Source organism: Marmota marmota, unplaced genomic scaffold, assembly GCF_001458135.2.
Source record: "Marmota marmota marmota unplaced genomic scaffold, marMar, whole genome shotgun sequence".
In the NCBI taxonomy this organism is placed as follows: Eukaryota; Metazoa; Chordata; class Mammalia; order Rodentia; family Sciuridae; genus Marmota; species Marmota marmota.
The window spans coordinates 27,315,962-27,335,429 of record NW_025999949.1 but is presented as its reverse complement, the minus strand read 5'-3'; the positions used below and the strand labels follow the sequence as shown (position 1 = coordinate 27,335,429).

Sequence of the window (19,468 nt, the reverse complement as noted above, 5' to 3'; positions counted from 1 at the left end):
AAAGACCGTCTCTTTGTTAACCATTACATCCTTGACATTTCATTTAATAAATGCTTTTTCCAATAAATAAATGGATGGATGGGTTTGCCTTGGGATGGATGATTCTCATTGTGGAAAGCTTTAGTGAATGAAAAATAGCATGCAATAGGCACTTAAGAAGTGTTCGTGAGCAGGTCCTGTGATGTGTTCACACCCAGGTTATACCACTCAAAGCAGTTCATCCTGCTGTGTCTCTGCCTGGCCTCTGTGCACACTAGACTGAGAGCTCTCTGTGGCAGTGACCTGAGATCATGGCTCAGCCTCACCGTCTGGCCCGGTGCCTCCAGGAGTAGGAACAAAGAAAAGTAGTCACCGTCATCATCAGTTTATAATCCAACAAGACATTAGTTCTGGTCTTTGCAGCATGGGTCCTTTGCAAGGATCTCTTCTTTGGAGAGGGGAGACCCAAATTGTCTCTGAGTGTGACCATTTTAAACAATCAGGGAGGCTGTGGGGCCAGGCCAGGCTGAGGACCAGCAGCTCCAGCACTGTTAGGGACAGTGCCTCAGCCCTTCTTGCCTTTCTTGGGGTGGGCTACTATAGGGTCTTCTCAGTATCCCTCTGTACATTAGTGTTCTGGGCAATCCTGGGCACTAGACTCAGCCTCAGTGGCCCATCCCAAACACTAGCATGGTGGTGGGGCAGAGGGATTAGGAGAAATAGCCAGCATCCACAGTCACCTGGCCAAAGGTCACAATGCCTAACAGGCTGCATGGGTCAGAAAGCAGGGTTTATTGCTTGCTAGTAGACAAAGAAAGTTAAGGACCAAGTAACTGGTACAAAATCACAGTGACCAACAGAGATAGCCCAGTATTTACCATGCAAGCATGGCCACAGGAGAGGAGGTTTGGCTCACCTATCCAGAATAATCAGAGAACAATACCAAATGGGGTGCATCAATCAGAATCCATACTTCTTTGCTGAGCATAGCAGGTAAAGGTCTCAGCTTTGAAATCAAGCTGCCCCAAATCTGCATATTGAGTCTGTCACCACCAACCAGCCATGTGACTTAAGAAATGTTACATAATTGTCTGAGCCTCAGTTTCCTTGACTGTAACAATCAGACAATCATAGTTCTAGGTTTTGAGGATTGAAAAAGAACATGATTATGGCTAGGAGGGGTGGTTATACAAAGAAATAGAACACACACATTTCTGGTTGTGTGTGTGTGTGTGTGTGCATGCGCGCGTGTGTATCAGTTCTATAATATATAGGATATATTCTTCATTTATATATGAAGAGAAAGGTGAAAGGAGAGTAGAAGCTTTTTTTTTTTTAATTAGGAATTGACTCATTCCTATAATAATTAAAAATGATGAGAGAGACTGAGAGGTCCCATGATTTGTCATCTGCAAGCTGGAGAACAAGGCCAGCTAGTGAGGTGGTTCATTCTGAGTCTGAAGGCCTAAGAACCGGGGGAACCAATGGCATCATTCCCAGTCAGCCTCTGAAGGGCCAAGAACCAGGAGCACCAGTGTCTAAAGGCAGGAGAAGATGGATGTCCCAGCTCAAGCAGAGCAGATTCACCCTTCCTCTGTCCTTCTATTCAGGCCCTGAGACAGACTGGATGATGCCCACTCACATTGTAGAGGCAGTCTTCTTTAATCAATCTTCCAGAAACACCTTCCAAGAAAACCCCAGAAACAACATATTATAGGCTGCATGGGCACCCCTTAGCCCAGTCAGGCTGACACATGAAACTAACCATCACAGGACTCAATAAGGGGTACTTTTGTATTAGTCCCACAGGAGTTCAGAAATAGATAGATTGTTGGGTTAGGAAAATTGGAGAAAGTTTCTTGGAAGGGGTGGAATTTCAGTGGATCAGAGTTAGGTGGGCAGGATAGAGTAAAAGGAAAATGCGTAAAAGTGTTTGGGGTGTTTTCTTCAGGCCTCTGCTTTTCTAAGCACAGCATCCACAGAACAGGAAAGAACCACACTGGTAAATAGGAAAAGTGTTTGACATTCTCTGGAAGGAAAAGGTTGTCTAAGCTGTAACCAGCTGCAGACAGATGACTCACAGGTTCATGGCATCCTCTATAAGAAGATACAGTTCCCAACATCCAAGAGCCTTGGTGAATAAAACTCAACACCTAGTCAGGATTGGCAGGAAAGGAGGGTTTATGTGCCAAAATATTTATGCCCCTATTCCTGCCTGGCACCAGTAATGGCTGTCCTGATGGATGACCTGTGGGTCACAGAATCGAATCACAGAGGGAAAGCAGAAACATGGGTGGTAACAAAAGTGACCCTCAGGCAACTGATTCTAATTCATACCAAAAGGTAGTTGCTTTAAACCTTCTATCCCAGGGCAGCAGGCAATGAGAGGTCATGGTGAGGAGCCCGTCACTCACTTCTTTGATAGTATTTATTGAGCACCTATTCCCAATCCAACAGTGCCCTGCCCATGCCTTTGAGCATTACCAGCGCCTGTTCACTGAGCTTCCTGCATCTCTGAGACCATCCCCTGGCTGTGATTGGCTGGTGAGGGATGGAAGTTGGTGGGTCAGTGTCCCACTTCCTTTCCCATTTAGGTGTGTTCTCCTCTGTCTTTCAGAAGGTGCCAGGTGTGAGGGAGCCCAAGTGGTACCCTGTGTTTGTCTCTGAGCTTCGCCTTGTAGCATGGTTGTGAGGATTAAATGAGGCAGTGGTATCTCCACTGCTGCTTGTCACCACATATCCATCAGTGCCTGGGAACCAAGCTTTGTGCTCAGGCTTCTGCCACATTATCTTGTTAATTCTCATAGTGACTGTACTGAGGTAGGTACCTTAATGATCCCAGTTTTAAGGTGAGAGCACTGAAGTGTATCAATAGCTCACCGGAAAGTCGTGACCTTTGTGAAGTCCTGCCGTGAGAATTCAGGATAGCAAAGGAAGTACCGTCTTCACTGTTACCGCCATCACCACTATCTAGTTGGTGCCCCATGTTTATTTATTTATTTAAAAAAGGAATTAATGAATGTTAACTTTTTTGAGCTTGTGAACTTTCTGTTGTTCTTGGCTCTGTCTTCAGACAGCAAACGGCCCCAGGCATGTGGTAGGTACAACTTAAGAGTTGGTTGAATTTACTTAAGAATTTTTTTCACTTACTAGTAATCTCCTGGTTCTAAGAGGCTCATGTTGATCAAGATGTGTTATTGGTCTCATGGTTACAAAAGCCAGTCTTAGAAATGAAAAGGCTTCAAACCCCCAAGCAGTATTTATCTTCAGGTGTTATGATCGTGAATGATTTTCATTTTTTTTTCAATAACAGTTTTTCTGATGTTTTTGGATTACTTTCACAACAGGAAAGAAAGAATCCCAGTTTAGAAAAAAAGCTCAGTCTTCAACCAGGTGCTCACCGTGGAGGCCTGTGGGAGAGACCCTGGCACAGGGTGCCATCTGGCTGGCGTGGGCTGAATCAGGCAGCAGGGTGTAAGTGGCTTTGGAGTCACATCTCACACAGCTCTTTCACACCGCATCTCTCTGGAGGGTCACAGCAATGTTGCGATGTAGGCTGGGCTTGTGGCCTCATTTCACAAATGAGGGGCCTGGAAGCCAAAGAGGGTCACCTGTGAAGGTGAGGTATTGACACTTATTTGAGTTCAGGCCCAGTGATAGTATTTATTGACACCTACTCTGGATACCAACACTGCCATGCTCAGCAGCCTGTCTCTCTCTCTCTCTCTCACACACACACACACACACACACACACCCTAAAACAAACCATTAAAGGAGTGGGACAGAGGTGGAGGCGGCCCTGTGGACCAGGGATTCCCACAGCAGCACCTGTAGGACCTTCTTTTGGAGAGGAAGCCTGGTTTGGAGTTTATGAGTCAGATGACCTGCGTCAGAATGTCAGTTCTGCCACACACTGTCTTGGCCATTTTATTTCATATTTCTGAGCTTTGGTTTCTTCTCTATAAAGCTGGCCCATTATCTGTCTTGCAGGACTTTTGTGAGGGTCAGCTTGGCACCAAGTGGGTGGACATTCTGCAAGACTCGCTGTATGGCTTGCCGGCGTAGCTGTGCTGGCTGGTACACAGCTCTCACTTCTTCTGACCTCTGTTCCTACTCACTGGTGTTCATAAATGAATATTCCTGTGAGTATCGGTCAGTACTAAAAGCCTCAGCATCGCAGTGGCTTGCTTGACTGCAGATATTTATTTCATGGTCACAGATCTGTGGGGTCGTTGTGGGTTAGTATGGCTGCCTCTTGCTGGTTCGGAGGTGCTCCATGTCTCCAATCTGGGGTCCAAACTAAAAGGTAGCAAGTGATAGGTGCAAAGGAGACGTGGGCAGACTTGGGGACCCACACACCATTGTCTCTTCCATGTACATTCCATTGGCCAAGGCGAGTCAGTGGTCCAGTTCAGAATGCAGTGGGGTAGGGAAGTAAAGGACACCCGTCCCAGTGGGAAAACCAGACATCACATAACAAAGGACAGGAATGTGTAACTCAGGTTTGTGTTGGGACAGATCTGGCTGGAGGGATCTGGCCTGCCACACTGTCTCAGAGGTCCACTGGGGTGAAGCAAGCCGAGAGGTGGGCTGGGAGAGGCGTTGACCGTCCATGTAAGTGACAGCTCTTACCTGTCAGTGATGTGTGCTTAGTATAGTGAGGATCCAAGATCTTTGTTCTAGGAGGATTCTGTAAAAACAGTACCACCCTCTACTTACACACTGGGCTGTACCACACTGTGGCTTTGTCGCCAGTTGTGAAGTCAGGAAATGGACATCCTCCAATGTTGTTCCTCTTCTCCAAGATGGTTTGACTCTCCTGAATCCAACACATCTCCATATGGAATTTAGGATAAGCTTGTCCATCCCCCACCTAATGAAATGGTTCAGGTTCAAGAAGATTCAGTCAATTACCATGAACATCTAGGGCTGAGGGAAGAGTGTTGATTATATATCCAATAAATGTATTAATGTCCTTTTGCCAAGTATTGTGTGGTCGGTGCTGGGGATACACCCGTGAGCAAACAAAACAAATAGTCTTTGTACTCAAATAGCTGATCATCAAGCCAGATCAATAAATATTAATCAGTCTTCATGTTAAAGTCTCTGACTTACCATGAATTTAAAATGCTGAAAAAATGTACCCATATAACTGTTCTGTTTTTATTAAATAAATTACATGAGATATTTAACATTTTTTTTTTATAAAATAGACTTTGGGTTAGGTGATTTTGTCCAACTGTGGGTTAATGTGAGTGTTCTGAATTTGTGTAAACTAGGCAGGCTAACCCGTGATGTTCAGCATTAGGTGTATTCAAAATGCATTTGACTTAGGATATTTTATCTTAATTGCATTTATTGGGAAATAATCTCATTGAAGTCAAGGAGCATCTGTAACATTAAAATCTAAGGAAAATGCCATAATCTGATCTGGAAGGGCAGAGACAGTTTCTCTGAGGATATCACATTTAAGAAAGTGCAGGTGTTAGCTAGATGAAGAGGCAAAGAGGGTGGGAGAGGAAGCCCTCGAGGCAGAGGGAACAGCGTGGGCGAGGGACCTGTGACACTGGAAGACCTGCAGCATGTTCCAGGATCTAAAAAAAATGTCCTGTGGCTGCAGCCTGAGCCTGGTGGTCAAAATGAGAACAGAAGGGGCACAAAAGTCCAAGCATGAGAAATGATTTACATTTTTATCCTAAAGCACCGAGAAGCCAATGGAGGATGTTCAGCATGGGGAGGAGAGATGGGAAGTGACACCATCGGATTTATGTTTTAAACATTTCATTCTGCATATCAATCAGTTGTAAGATGTGGGTCTTAATTGGATATGGGTTTTGAAAAACAAATGCCATTTTTTGACATTTATGAAACTAGTAGGAATGTGAATATTGTGTGAAAAATTGATGATATCAAGGAATCATCTAATCATCTTTTGTGTGTGTGTGTGTGTGTGTGTGTGGTAATGGTATTGCAGTTGGCTTTTTATGGAAGACCTTATCTTAGAGATGCACACTGTGAAATTGATGTCTGAAATGATGCCCAGAATTTCCTTCAGAATTACAATGGGCCAGGGGAAAGGCTGAGGTGTGGTCAGGGTAGGATTGACTAGGGGCTGCTGAAGGTCAAGGTGCTGTCGTGATGGCTGATGAGGATTGGGGCTGGGTGGTGGGATTTTGTGGTGCTCTTTTCTGTTTTTGTGTTAGTACAAACTTTTCATGAGAGACCTGGTTGAGGGGGAGCAATGGCTGAGGGAGATCAGGTGGGAGGCAATTGCAGTGGCCCAGGTAAGAATGACGGTGGCTTGGTCCAGGGCTGTGGGTGGAGAAGGAGAGAGAGAGCTTGAGAGATCTTTAGGAAGCAAAGCAGAGAGGTGACTTGGATCCGATACAGGGATGCGGGAGAAGGTGGACCAAGAGCTTCTGGCCTCAAATGGAGATTCTATTCTGAGCACAGGATCTTGGACCCAAGCAGGTCCCTGGGCTCCTGATTTCTCATTGCCACCTCTCTTTCCCCTTCATTCCTCAACTACTGAAGCTGTTCGCTTATGTAACAGCTTTTATCCCAGACTTCCTGCACTCTGTGCACTCAGCAATTAATTAAGCTTTGGTGTGTCTGCATTAATTACAGTCCTCTCCCGGGTTCAGAGGGGCTGTCCTGAGCCACACACGTTCTCCCGAATCTACTTCCTTCCTGGGGCTGGTTCTCTTTGCCACAGGGGGAGCCCGTCTGCCTTCCCGTGGGCACACCGCTGCAGGTGTCTGTCTGTGGCATATGCCAGCACACTTTAATTTCATGTTAGGAGCCTAGGTCTAGAGAAGTTAATGACTTGTAAATTGCTCTCCAACGTAGAGCTAGAAATAGAATCCAGGAAGGATCCCTGAGCACTTCCTTGCACAGAGACAGCTATGGAGCTACCAGCCCCAAAGTTCTCCCTCCTGCGCCCAGACAGCCACCCAATGTGCAAGGACGTTCCTAGCAAGGGCACTGGCTCCAAGTGAAATCAAGGGCGGGCCTGAGACAGTGTCTTCTGCACAGGCCTCTGGATGACCCTTGTTACCTTTTCTTCCTGCCCCCTCCAGGTGATTTCTGATGTGACGGCTGAGACATGAGATCTTCAGCCTCCAGGCTCTCCAGTTTTTCGTCGAGAGATTCACTATGGAATCGGTGAGTGCTCTCCAGCCCGTCCCACCCAGGAAACCCAGCCTGGGACACGCAGAGGGAGTCCTTTTGGGGGTTGAAATGCAGAACTGAAACACTGGGATCTGACAGGAGATCCCTGGTGGGTAGGGCTGTGGGCTTCTCAGTGTTTTCTGTCATGTCAGTGTTGCCTCCTTTATTTGGAAGGAAAGGCGGGGCGGGGCAGAAAGGGTCAGGAAGGGCAACAGTCTGCCAAGCTCTCTGTGCCATCCCTTCCTGGGAAACATTGTTTCATTCAGTTGCAGGATTCCTGCCACGTTAGAATTGCTACATTCATTTCCCAGATAAAGAACCGGCTCCGTGGGACTTAGAGTGGATTGTCCCTGATCCCAGGTCCCCTGCCTTTCTATCTGCCCACTTGCCTCCACTTTGCAACTAGGAACACTGAGGCCTGGCGTAGGCGCAGGCCTCGGAGAGGGAGGACTCTGACCTCAGTGGATGGAGGTCTGTGTCAGAGGTAGTAAGACAGCAGGCTGGACAGGAAGAGCTGTGGGCAGAGAACACTTGTAAACTCAGCCACCCCAAATGGTCAGGGTGACGTGACAAGGGCTTGGCTTGTTTGTGGCTGGTGTTTCCAAGAAGTCATCATGGAATGAGGAAAGAGCCGGCTCAGTGTCTTCTGTTTCCTTATCTATAAAAAGGAGGTAATAATTGTGTCTTAGATTTTTTTGTGTGTGCAGGTTAGAGAAAAAAGTACATAGTAAAGAATCTTACATAAAACAGGCACATAGAGCACTGGAATTAGTTCAGTTTTTAAGATAAAAATAGTTTTTAAGGATGATTAGATAAGCAAGAGTATCCTGAATGGGTGGGAGAGGTAAGAGGCTGGAGGTAGGCAGTTAAGACTGAGGCTTTTGAGGTGACATAGCCATGAGGTGACACAGTCACAAGGTGACAAGGACCTGCTCTGGCTTTCCAGGAAAAAAAGAGGCTTTTCCTGCTTATTTTCATAGTTGGTCTATTCCAGGATTTCGCAAAATCATGTTTTGTCCATTTTGTTTGTTAAGTCAAAAGCTGAACACCAAATGGCATTAATTTTGCATGTTGGATTTTTAGGTGACATTAATTATGCTGTAATTGCAAGAATTGAGGGCATTACTGGAATTAGGTTTTGCTGTGAAAAATGTGAAATATAAATGAAAATTGTCTTTAAAAATATAGAAAGTATATATTGTCTCTTGTCTAAAAGTTCAGACATAAATGGTGTAGAGCTACTATAGAAATCTGTGAGACACCCAGGCTTTTTCTCTCTTGTTTCTCTGCCCCGTGGTTCTCTCTTTCCAAGACAACCTCATGGTCCCATTCTAGCTGCTTTTGCTCCAGACGTCGTATCTGCCAGCAAAAGGAAAGAACAAGAAGAAAGGTAGTCCTCCTCCTTTAAGGATGCTTCCTGGATATTACACCTGCTGTTTCTTCTTATATTCTGTTGGCCAGAATTTAGTCCTGTGGCTTTGCTTAGATGAAAAGAAGGCGTGGGAAATATAATGTTTATTCTGCGAGACTGTATGCTTACCGAATTGAGTGTTTTTATCATAGAAGATGAAAACCGATAACAGAGGACAGATCTTTGTGTGGCCTTGCTAAGAGTTACTGAAAGTTCACTACTGAGAGGACAAACTCTAGGGCCAGACTGCTGGAGTCCTGAGTCCTGGATCCGTGGCTCCACAGTCAGGTCACCTTGGAGAAGTTCCTTGACTTCTGGGTGCCTCTGCGTTTTCACCTTTAAAAATCCTGCGGTATACAACTCTGTAAGTTCTTCTGAACACTAGATGAATTTAGCAAAAGCACTCAGGAACGGTGCCTGGCCTATAGTAAATGCCACATAGGGGCAGCTATTACCCCTGCTTCTGTGACCTGCTCCCCTACTCCTGCTGTTCCCGTTACTATTGTCACCACTTCCCCTGTTACCGCTGCTTCTGTTACTCCAGCTGCGGCTGTTAGTGCTGCCGCTGCTACCCGCCCCCCCAACCCCATTTGAAGATCAGCATCAGGAGAGGACCCTTGCGTGGGTAGAGACACAGTGACTGGAAGGGACACGAGGTGAGGGTCTGGGTTCTGCTGATATTCCGTTTCTGACCTGGGTGCTGGTTTCTTGGGTGTCAACATTCCTTGAATGTTGTACTTGAGATGTGGACAATTTAGTGTATTTATCTCGTACTTCATGACAACCGGCTGTGCGGCTGGTAATCGGTGGAGCACGGGTGAAGCCTTCACCTGTCCAATTCTGAAGCCTGTGCTGTCATTTCTATCGATTGGCTGATTCGTTCATTCATCTAACATACATTAATCAATTGCATATTACTTAGGTGCCAGGAACTGGGCCAGGTCACGTGGGATACAGGTGTGTATGCAAGTAGCCCTTTGAGGGGCTTTCTGTCTGCAGTAAAAGAGGTGAATACCAAACAGATTGACAGCCACCAGGTTAGTTCCATGGGGGACACACTGGAGCCACAGAGGGGCACATACACTAACCCAGCCCTGCAGTCCCAGGTCTGCAAAAGTCACAGAGATGCCCTTCCCCTCTGGCTCCTTTGATGGGGAAAAGTTTCCCAATAGTGGACAAGCTGACCAATGAGGGTTACATCACGACAGTTTTCTGTGCCCCCTTCCGGCACTTAGAAGGGTCAGCTCTCCTTTACTTGTGTGTCACTATCGCAGGTGTGAACCTACCTGGCATTCCATGGAGCAGGCCAGGGTGGGGCTTTGGCCATTCCTCAGTGGAAAAGAAAGGGAACCACGGCACTGGAGACTTCCCACGTTGGTCAGCACGAGTGCAGGCCCTCTTGCTGAAGATGACCTGCGACTGAATGAACAGTGGGATCACAACCCTTCACAATGCTGTCGCCTGCCCTGGGATAATCCAAGTCCGGGGGAGTAAGGGAATAGAGCTATTTCTTTTTTTTCACCCTCAAACCCAGAAAAGGCAAGGCTGTAAAGAATGGAAGCAGAGTTGAATTCCTAGCCCACGGTGGAAATGTTGGCCTTATTCTTGGAGTTTCTCTTCATATGCACAAATCCCTGTAGACCCTCCCAAGCCAAGCCCATGGGAAGCTCCTCTGTGCCTGCCCCACCTCCCCTTGCCTTTCCAAATGTCAAGGCAGACGCCCTGTCATTACCATGCCGCCGGCTGTCAGCCCAAATTGAATTTCCCTGAGCCCAGCTGATGTCCCTGTTTGGCTGCAGGGCAGGGGTCAGGAATGCATGCGGCACATGGACAGGAAACGTGTCCCTGGAGCTGAACTCAGAAGGCTGACCTCTCAACTCTGCATTTCTAGCATAGTTGGAAGGGTAAGGAAGCGTTAGGGTTTCTGGATGTAAAAGAAAAAGATAATGCATTTTAGAAAAACAGCATTCAAGTGCCACAGCGAGAGCCTTTCAATGTAATTGAAGATGTGTCAAATTCAACTGGACGTGGCCCAGCTTTGGCCAGTCCTCAGTTGGATATGTTCAGGAAGGAACTCCTCCTAAACAGAGAGTGGGGAAACTGACCCTGGCCTTGTCTCCCTCTCCCCTTCTTCCCTTCCCTCCTTCAGGAAGTGTCAATCAGCTACTATGTGCCAGTCTTGAGTGTAACCTGGGCATGAAGGAGTCTTGCTGCAAAGCCTCCTCAAACTTATCATCCACTCATTTTTATTTTATTTTATCTTAGTTCATTTACTTACTTTATTTATTTATTTTGGTACCAGGGACTGATCCCAGGGTGCTTACCCACTGAGACACATCCCCAGACCCTTTTATGTTTTATTTTGAGACAGAGTTGCTCAGGGCCTTGCTAAGTTGCTTAGGCTGGCTTTGAACTTGCAGTCCTCCTGCCTCAGCCTCCTGAGCTTCTGGGATTATAGTCATGTGCCCCAGCACCCAGCCCATTCATTTTTAGAAAACTACACTCACTCTACAGATGTCTGTGGAGCACCTCACTCGCTCAAGTGTCTTAGACATAAAAGACATGTTTCCTCCTCTTGCTGGTTTTTGTTTTGTTTTGCTTCTGTGGTGCTGGTGAGGGAACCCAGGGAGGGCCCCATGCCTGCTAAGCAGAGGGCTCTTCCACTGAGCTGCACCTGCAGCCCGTCCTCTTAATTAGTTTATACTTGATTTTTCTTTCTTTTTTTTTTTTTTTTTTTATACTTGATTTTTCTGAACTTGCTCACACAGCAGACACTTTCCGAGACCTACTGTGTGCCAGAGACTGCATCAGGTGCTGAGATCCAAGGTGTGCAAAACAGCTCCCTCTGTGATGGCACCAAAGGCCTGGACAATATTGTGAGTTCCCCAGGGCTACTGTCACAAGTGCCACACACTTGGTGGTTCAGAACAGCAGAGTTCACTGTCTCATTCTCTTGAAGGCATGAAGTTTGCAATCAACGTGTCAGCAGAGCTCTGGTGTCTCTGAAATAGTAGAGGACACCCCTCCTCGCCACTTCCTAGCCTCTTGCATTTACCAGCAATCAGCATGTTCTTGGCTGACGACCACATCACCCCAGTCTCAGTCTGTTGTCACATGGTGTTCTCTCGTCTCCTTTCCTATAAGGCCATGAATCGCGCTAGATTAAGGGACTGCCCTGCACTCTATTACCCCATCTATTTTGGGGGGATGTTACTGAGGTTGAACCTACAGGTGCCTTACCACTGAGCTACATCCCAGCCCTTTTTTAAAATTTTAAGACAGGGTCTTGCTAAGTTGCCCAGATGGCCTTACACTTGTGATCCTCTTGCCTCAGCCTCCTGATTATAGGCAGGCGCAAGTCCATGTGACCTTATCTTAATTCGTATCTTATCTTGTACAAAGACCCTATTTTCAAAAAAAGGTCACACTCATGGGTACAGGGACTAGGACTTTCACGTTTTGTGGGGCAGCACAGTGAATTACAGGCATGTACCGTCACATGGTGGGTCACCTGCACCTTCTTTCCACTTACCTCAGCCCAAGGTAAATGCCTGGAGGGCAGCCACTCCCCCTTACTCTGAGTGCTTCAGGTTCCCTGCTGGGGAAGTGAGACAGCTGTTTCTCATGTGCTTTGGCTGGGAGATACTTGTGTGGCCCTAGTAATGGGGAGAGCTCCTTCTTCCTCCTCTCTTTAGTCTATTTCTTAGGCTGGTGGATGAGGGAGTCCTGGGGCAGGGGGAGCTGGTCTGGTGGTTAGGACAGTCCTGGCTGTGGTGCTTGCTGGCTGGGGGAGCCTGGGTACACTTCTGTATCTCTGCTCTGGGCATTTCGTCTATACTTACTCTTAGGGGTCTTGTGAAGACCAGGTGGGATCAAATTCAGTGTTTGGAAGAGCACTTGTCCTGCAGTCAATGTTAGGTGCCCCATGGGGGAGTGTGCTGGACATACCAGGCCTCCCTGGGAGAGGGGCCTGCCTGCCTGGTCAGTATCATTCACTCGCAGGACACTGCCCCATAGCTTTCTTAGGGACAGTCTTTCAGAAATAAAGAAAACACCCTCTCATAGAGATGCCCTTCACAGCACTATTTATAATGGCAAACAGTTGCAATAAAACTTGTCCTGCAGAGAGCAGTTAATGAACAAGGGGCAGACATCATGCAGATTAGGCTAAAACAACGGAAACCAGTGCATCCATTAAAAAGAAGATGATGGCATGTTTTTAAGGTTACGAGCATGCTCATGATATAACTGCCACGCAAAAAAAGAGCTTTCTGTTTGAGGAAGTCACTTGATTTTTCTGTGCCTCAACTTTCTCATCTGTAAAACGGAGACAATGACAGTACCTTTCTTTCCTAGAGAGTTGCTTTGAGAATTAAGTGGGAGAGCACCTGCGTAATACCTGGCAGGTGTCAGGTGCCCACCAAATACTACTTATTGCTATTTATCATTTGGTCTAAATCATGCGTGCAAAATCCATAGGGAAGATTGGGATAAGTGACATTGATGAACACAATCACCTTTTCCCCATTCACTGACTTATTCAAAGGAGCTTCCTTCTGCCTGGCTGCAAACACTGGGCAGCCTCTCAAAGCCAGATGAAAAGATGGAACAAGCAGCCCCATGAAGCAGAATGTAGGTGCTGTGGACTGGGGGGCTCCCTCCTCAGGCTCCCCTGCATAACTCTGTAAAAAAAAAGATCCCCACGACTCCACTCCCAGACATGGAAGCAGAAGCCCCAGGCCAAGTCCTTTCCAGGGGGTCCTTGTGGTCAGCTACGTGGAGGACCACTCACTGGTGAGGACTTGAAGAGGCAGCGCAATCCAAAACTCAGGAGACCAGAGGGGCCCTCTAGGCCAGGATCTTCACAGAAACCCCTTCCAAAGAGGTGAGATGGCAATCAGACTTGTGAGAGTGCCTCCATGTCTTACAGCAGCTTTGCCTTCCCCTGCCCCAGCGCCTACCCACAGTGCAACAGGGTAGATTCAGAATAAAGTTTTCCCAAAGCCATTTTCTCAAGTGCAGGAGGCCCCTATATTTCCACTGGCTAGTACTTGTGAGTGCTTATTTTTTAAAAAATTTTTATTTAAAAATTTTTAATTGTGAAATGCACATAACATAAAAATAATCATCTTAGCTATTTTTAAGTACAGGTCTGTAGTCTTAAGTAAATTTTCATTATTATGAAACCATCACTAACTGAAACTCTGGGTCTGTTTGTAGCTCAGTGGTAGATGCTTGTTTTGCAGGTGAGAGGCCCGAGTTCCATCCCTAGCACTGCACATATACCAACAAACAAATCCATGCAAATCAATAAGTAATTAATAAATAAAAAACAGAAACCCGTAGAAGAACCCCTTGAAACTGTCCATTAAACACTGACTCCTGTTTCCTTCCCCCTCCAGCCCTGGATGATCACCATTATACTTCCTACCTCCAAAAATTGGCTATTCTAGCTACCTCATATCAGTGGAATCACACAGTTTTTGTTCTTCTGTGACCAGTTTCACTTAGAATGCTGCCTTCAGGTTGATCCAGGTTGTAGCATTGTCAGAATTTTCCTTGCAAGACTGAATGATATTCCATGGAATGTTTCTGTACCGCATTTTGTTTGTCCATTAATTCATTCATGGACACTTGTGTTGCCCTCACCTGTTGTCAGTAATACTGCTATTCACATGGGTATATATAAACGTTCATTTTCGTCCTGCTTTGAATTCCTTTGGGTTATACACTCCAATATAGAGCTGCTGGATCATATGATAATCCTATGTATTTAATTTTAAAGAAAGCATTCTATCATTTTTTTTTTGTTGCAGCTACACCAATTTTCATACCCACTAATAATAGGCAAGGATTCCTATGTTTCCACATTTTCACCAATATTTATTGTTTTCTGTTGATGTGATAGTACCATTAGCCAATTGATTCTTAAACATTTATTTAAGCCCCACACATGCAGAATAACAGACATAAACAATTGTTGCCTGGATTCTGCTTTCCAGGCACTTAGAGTGTATTATGGGAAATAGATAGGCAAACAGGTAACCTCAGCCCAGTGGGCTAAGTATGATAATATAGCCTTAGGAGTGTATTATGCCTTAATTACAGATAAAAGTGGTAGGAAATGTTGACTGCATTTTATGTCTTGGTGTGAAACATATGAGACACATCATTTAAGCAAACTTATAGCTTAGAACCCTGGAATGTTTGGGCCGGAAGGGGCTTTCCAGTACTTCCCAATATAATTTTCTGTGATGGTGGAAATATTCTTTGTTTATGGTGTCCACTGGCCACATCTGGCTTTTGAGCACTTAAACTGTGCCTCATGAAACAGAAACACTGAATTTTTAAATTTTATTTTAAAGCATTTACATTTATATTGAAATGAGCCATATGTAGTGGCTACTGTGTTGTACAGTTTATTCTCTTTTTTTTCTCAGACTTGAATCTGCAGCCGAGCCACCTGGGAAGCTGGTTGGAAATCAGATTCCCAGGCCCCGCCTCCAGTGTTTCCAGGACCTTAAGTTTGTGGTGGGGAGTGGGGTGGGGCGGGAAGGTGATCACCACAGGTGATTCCAATGCAGACGCAGTTGGGGAAATGCCAAGTCTTGTGGCTTTCAAACTTTTGTATCTGCGGAATATTTTCTTCAAATGGAAGCTTAGAGGAAAGCTCAGGGTATAGAACAGAGGAAGGGACAGCTGTTCTACTATAGGCTGGGCTGGAAGCCAGAGCTCCACACCCTGCTCCTGACCTGTGGTTTCTAGTAGCACAGTTCATTCAGTCTTGATCTACCACAACATCACAGTCTTAAATCCTGTGAAATGCAAAATAAGATTTGGTTTTTCTAAGAAATACAGTCACGTGCTGCATAATGATGTTTTGGTCGATGATGGAGTGCAAATACAACAGTGTTCCCATAAGAGCTGAAAAATTCCTGTTGTGTCATAACCCAGGGCATTACTCATATGCTTGTGGTGATGCTGGTGTAAATAGACCTATTGTGCTGTCAGTCATATAGAACGATGGCACATATAATGATGTCTAGTGCATAATATTTAATGGTGATACTGGATTAGGTATTTATTATATTTTTATTGTTATTTTCGAATGTCCTCTTCCTTATAAGAAAAAGAATTTACTGAAAAACAGTATGACTGTTATACCTGCAGTAGCCTCCTCTGTCTTGTGTTTACTGCATCTCTTGATTGCATCAAGAGGCCACACCCCCAGTGATTATTGACCTATACCATTTAGGTTTGTGTAAGTTCATTCTATGATGTTTGCACAACAGTGAAATCGTATAATGACACATTTCTCAGAACTATCCCCATCGTTAAGTAAAGCATGACTGTCTAAGCATGCCAGCACCAATTCAAAAGCAACAATTACCTGTGGAAATGCAAGTTGAAGCAGAAGCACAATTAGTGGCATTACTCAGCCATTTTTTTCTCTTGCATTGGATGTTAACCAGCCATCTCGGCATCACATGACGGAACCACAGGGTAGTAATTAAGAGCACAGGTCGTCTGACCTGGATGTGAATGCAGCCTCCACCCAAGAACTTATTGCATGGTCCTAGGCAAGTTTTCTCATCTGTGAAGTGAGTATAAAATGGGTATAGATTCCCACCCGGGACAATACATGTGAAATCCAGCTCTTGGTACTTAGCATTAATTATTATAACAGCAACAGAAAAAATAATGATAGCTAACACTGATCTTTTAACATAAGCCAGGAACACTCTTTCTTCTAAGCATTTGCTATTTATTAAGTCATTTGATCCATACCGCACCCAAGTAGATAGAATCGTTATTTCCTTGGTGAAGACAAGCTGAGGCTGATGGAGGTTTGGGAAATTGTTCAGGACTGCATTGCTGTAAATGGCAGACATGGAACTGAGTTGCAGACGGTTTGGCCCCAGAGCTTATGGTTTTTTGTGTTTTTTTTTTTGACTCATTGTGTTGTTATCCCAAGCTTTAAGGAGAACTTTTTAGGGTACGTGCCTCACTATCCCTTCCCTGGCTAAATAGCCCTAGGTTTAAATCTCATAGCTTCAGATTTAATCTACAAGTCAGCTCAGCTTCCAGGCATTTGACTCAACTACCCACTCCCTCTAAAATTGCTGTTTTCCTTGGGCTTTAGTGGCCAGGCCCATCTGGATTTCTTCTTGGGACTCTGCCTTCTTTCATAGTCTCTCAGTGGGGCACATCTTGCTCCAACCAGCCCTAAAATGTGTTTGAAGATTTCTGTATGCTGATAACTTACAAATTATGTCTCCAACTGAAATTGTCCTCCAAGTTCACATCTTGATGATCTCAAATGACAAACTGGTGTATACATTTGGAAGTCTAGCAGGCCCTTCCAACTTAATAAAGGTTGAACATCCCTAATCCAAAAATCTAGAATTCGAAATGCTTCAAAATCAGAAATTCTTTGAGCACCAACATGATACCACAAGGCAGATTCCATTCCACACAATGAAACTTGGTCTTATGTATAAAATTATTAAAAATACCCTGTGAAATTAACTTCTCGCTATGTGTATAAGGTGTCTATAAGACATAATGAATTCCATGTTATGACTTGAGTGCCATCTTTAAGATATCTCATTATGTATATGCAAATGTTCCAAATCTGAGAATATCTGGAACCTAAAACCTTCTGGTCCAAAGCATGTCAGATAAGGAATACTCAGCCTGCATGTCCAACATGGGTTGTTCCTCCATTCCCTCCCCCGCATGACATGGGGCTGTTTCCTTGTTTAAATCTGTCACTGGCCCCCCATCTCCTGCTCATTGTCTGTAGCATGAAATTCAGATTTCTCCCGTTGTCTGAGAAAGCCCTGCCTGATCCCACCTCTGCCTGCCTCTGTGCCCCCACCTTTGTTTGCCTCACCCTGTCTTCTAGAAGGGACACTGGCCTCCTCTCTGTTCCTTACTGGGCAAGCCCTGTCAAATACCAAGGCTTTGCTTCATGTTTGTGTTAGTCAGCTTTATGTTGCTGTGACCGAAATACCTGACAAGAACAACTTCCTAGAGGAGGAGAAGTTTATTTTTTCTTATGGTTTCAGAGGTGCATTTCTTCTTGGGCTGACTCCTTTGCTCTAGGCTCAAGGTGAGGCAGAACATCATGGTGGAAGGGCATGGTGGAGGGAAGCTGCTCCATTCATGGCAGCCAGGAAGCAGAGAGAGAGAAAGAGGGGAAGGGGACACAGGGAAGATGACGCCTTCTAGAATGCCCCCAGTGACCCCCTTATCCAGCCACACCCCACTTGCCTACAATTACTACCCAGTTAGTCCATTCAAATCAGGATGGACTAATTACGTCATAACTCTCATAATCATTAGATTTGCTTACTGATTTACAATCATTTACTTCTGAAGATTCCTACATCAACACAGGAGCTTTGGGGGACCCTTCACATCCAAATCATACCATTCTGCCCCTGAGTCCCAAAAGCTATGTCCATCTCACAATGCAAAATGCATTTAGTTCATCTCCAAGACTTTTCATATTCCTAACAGTGCCAGCCAGCATTGCCCAAAAGTTCAACTCCAAGTTCTCATCTGGAGTTGATGAGACAAACTCTTAACTGTGACCTCTGTAAAGTTACATATAACCAATATGCAGTGGCACGGAGTAAACATTCCCATTCCAAAAGAGAGAAGGGCTGGGAACCAAACATAGCCTGAACCCAGCAGGACAAACATTTTCTTTAGTTTCACCTCCAACATCTGGGGCACATGGTGGCAAGATGTTTTCTCCAAAGGGCTTGGGCAGTGGCTCCCCTTTGGCCTTGCTGGTTGCAGCATTCACTGGTCTCTGAGCCTGGCTCTCTCCACGGTCAGCATCTCTCCTCAGCAGACAATTCACGTCACTGTCATCTCTTAATTCCTTGGGTGTCCACTCCAGCTTTGGCTTCACCTTCACAGCTTCATGCATTGCCTTCTCAGGGGCCACTCACAGGGATGCTGACGCTCCTACACTTTGAGTGGCCTCCCAGGCCTTCCTTTGAAAACTTGTTGGACACCTCCATGACCCGCAAACTGTATTACAGAACCTGCACCACATGGGTGGCACAAAGTTCTTCTGCCAGTTCTAACAGCAACTGGGCCTCCTGGCATTATTATGGCTGCAGCAGCCTCTGGGTGCCTGGGCAGCTGAGCACAGTGACCAGATTCCTCGGCCCCCTGTCCAAGCAAGCAGGGTATTCCCATGATCTTTTCTCAAAGGAATTTTTTACTTTTACTCTTTTCAGCTTATGATTGCCTGTGGTCTTGCCAATTCCTGAGATGCCCTCAAGCCGTCTTTCCTTTTGTTTCTTTTTATAAATATTTTTTAGATGTTAATGAACATTTATTTTATTCATTTATTTATATGTGGTGCTGGGAGTGAACCCAGTGCCTCATACATGCTAGGCAAGTACTCTACCACTGAGCCAAATCCCTAGCCCCTCCTATTTCATAAAGTATTTAGTATCTTTTGTGTGGCTGTAATCTCTTCAATAACCACACTTTTTTGGCCCCAGTTTCACATTTTCTGGTAAATTTTCAAGTTTTTAAAATCTTTCTGCTTTGCTTTCTGTTTGTAATTTTCAAAGGAAACCTGGCTGATGGCTGCCAGTAAAACCCCTGCCTCTGCCTGAATGCTGTGCTGCTGTGAAATTGCCTCCACTAGATTAATTAGTTTATTGCCTTAAAATTTGGCCCCACACAAAGGCTCAGGGCAAAATGTAGACAAGTTCTGTGCCAGAATGTAATGTGAATGGCTTCTAGTCCGATTTCCAGTAAAGTTCCCATTTCTATCTGAAACCTCATGAGCATAGTCTTTACAGTTCACAGTCTTATTGGCATTGTGGTCTGAGCTCACACCAGAATCAATTAAACTCAGCTTACAATATTCTGAG

At 45.3% G+C, this 19,468-nt stretch overlaps 1 protein-coding gene across 1 annotated transcript in view; it reads left to right on the top strand.

The window, feature by feature from the left end:
- Nucleotides 1-7,004: 7,004 nt before the first annotated feature.
- Nucleotides 7,005-19,468, top strand: part of Asap1 (ArfGAP with SH3 domain, ankyrin repeat and PH domain 1) — a 292,373-nt gene continuing 279,909 nt past the window's right edge. The window contains exon 1 of the mRNA XM_048802408.1: nucleotides 7,005-7,143. Coding sequence (XP_048658365.1) covers nucleotides 7,086-7,143 — 58 coding nt within the window. The 5' untranslated portion in view covers nucleotides 7,005-7,085. The remainder of the gene's footprint in view (nucleotides 7,144-19,468) is intronic.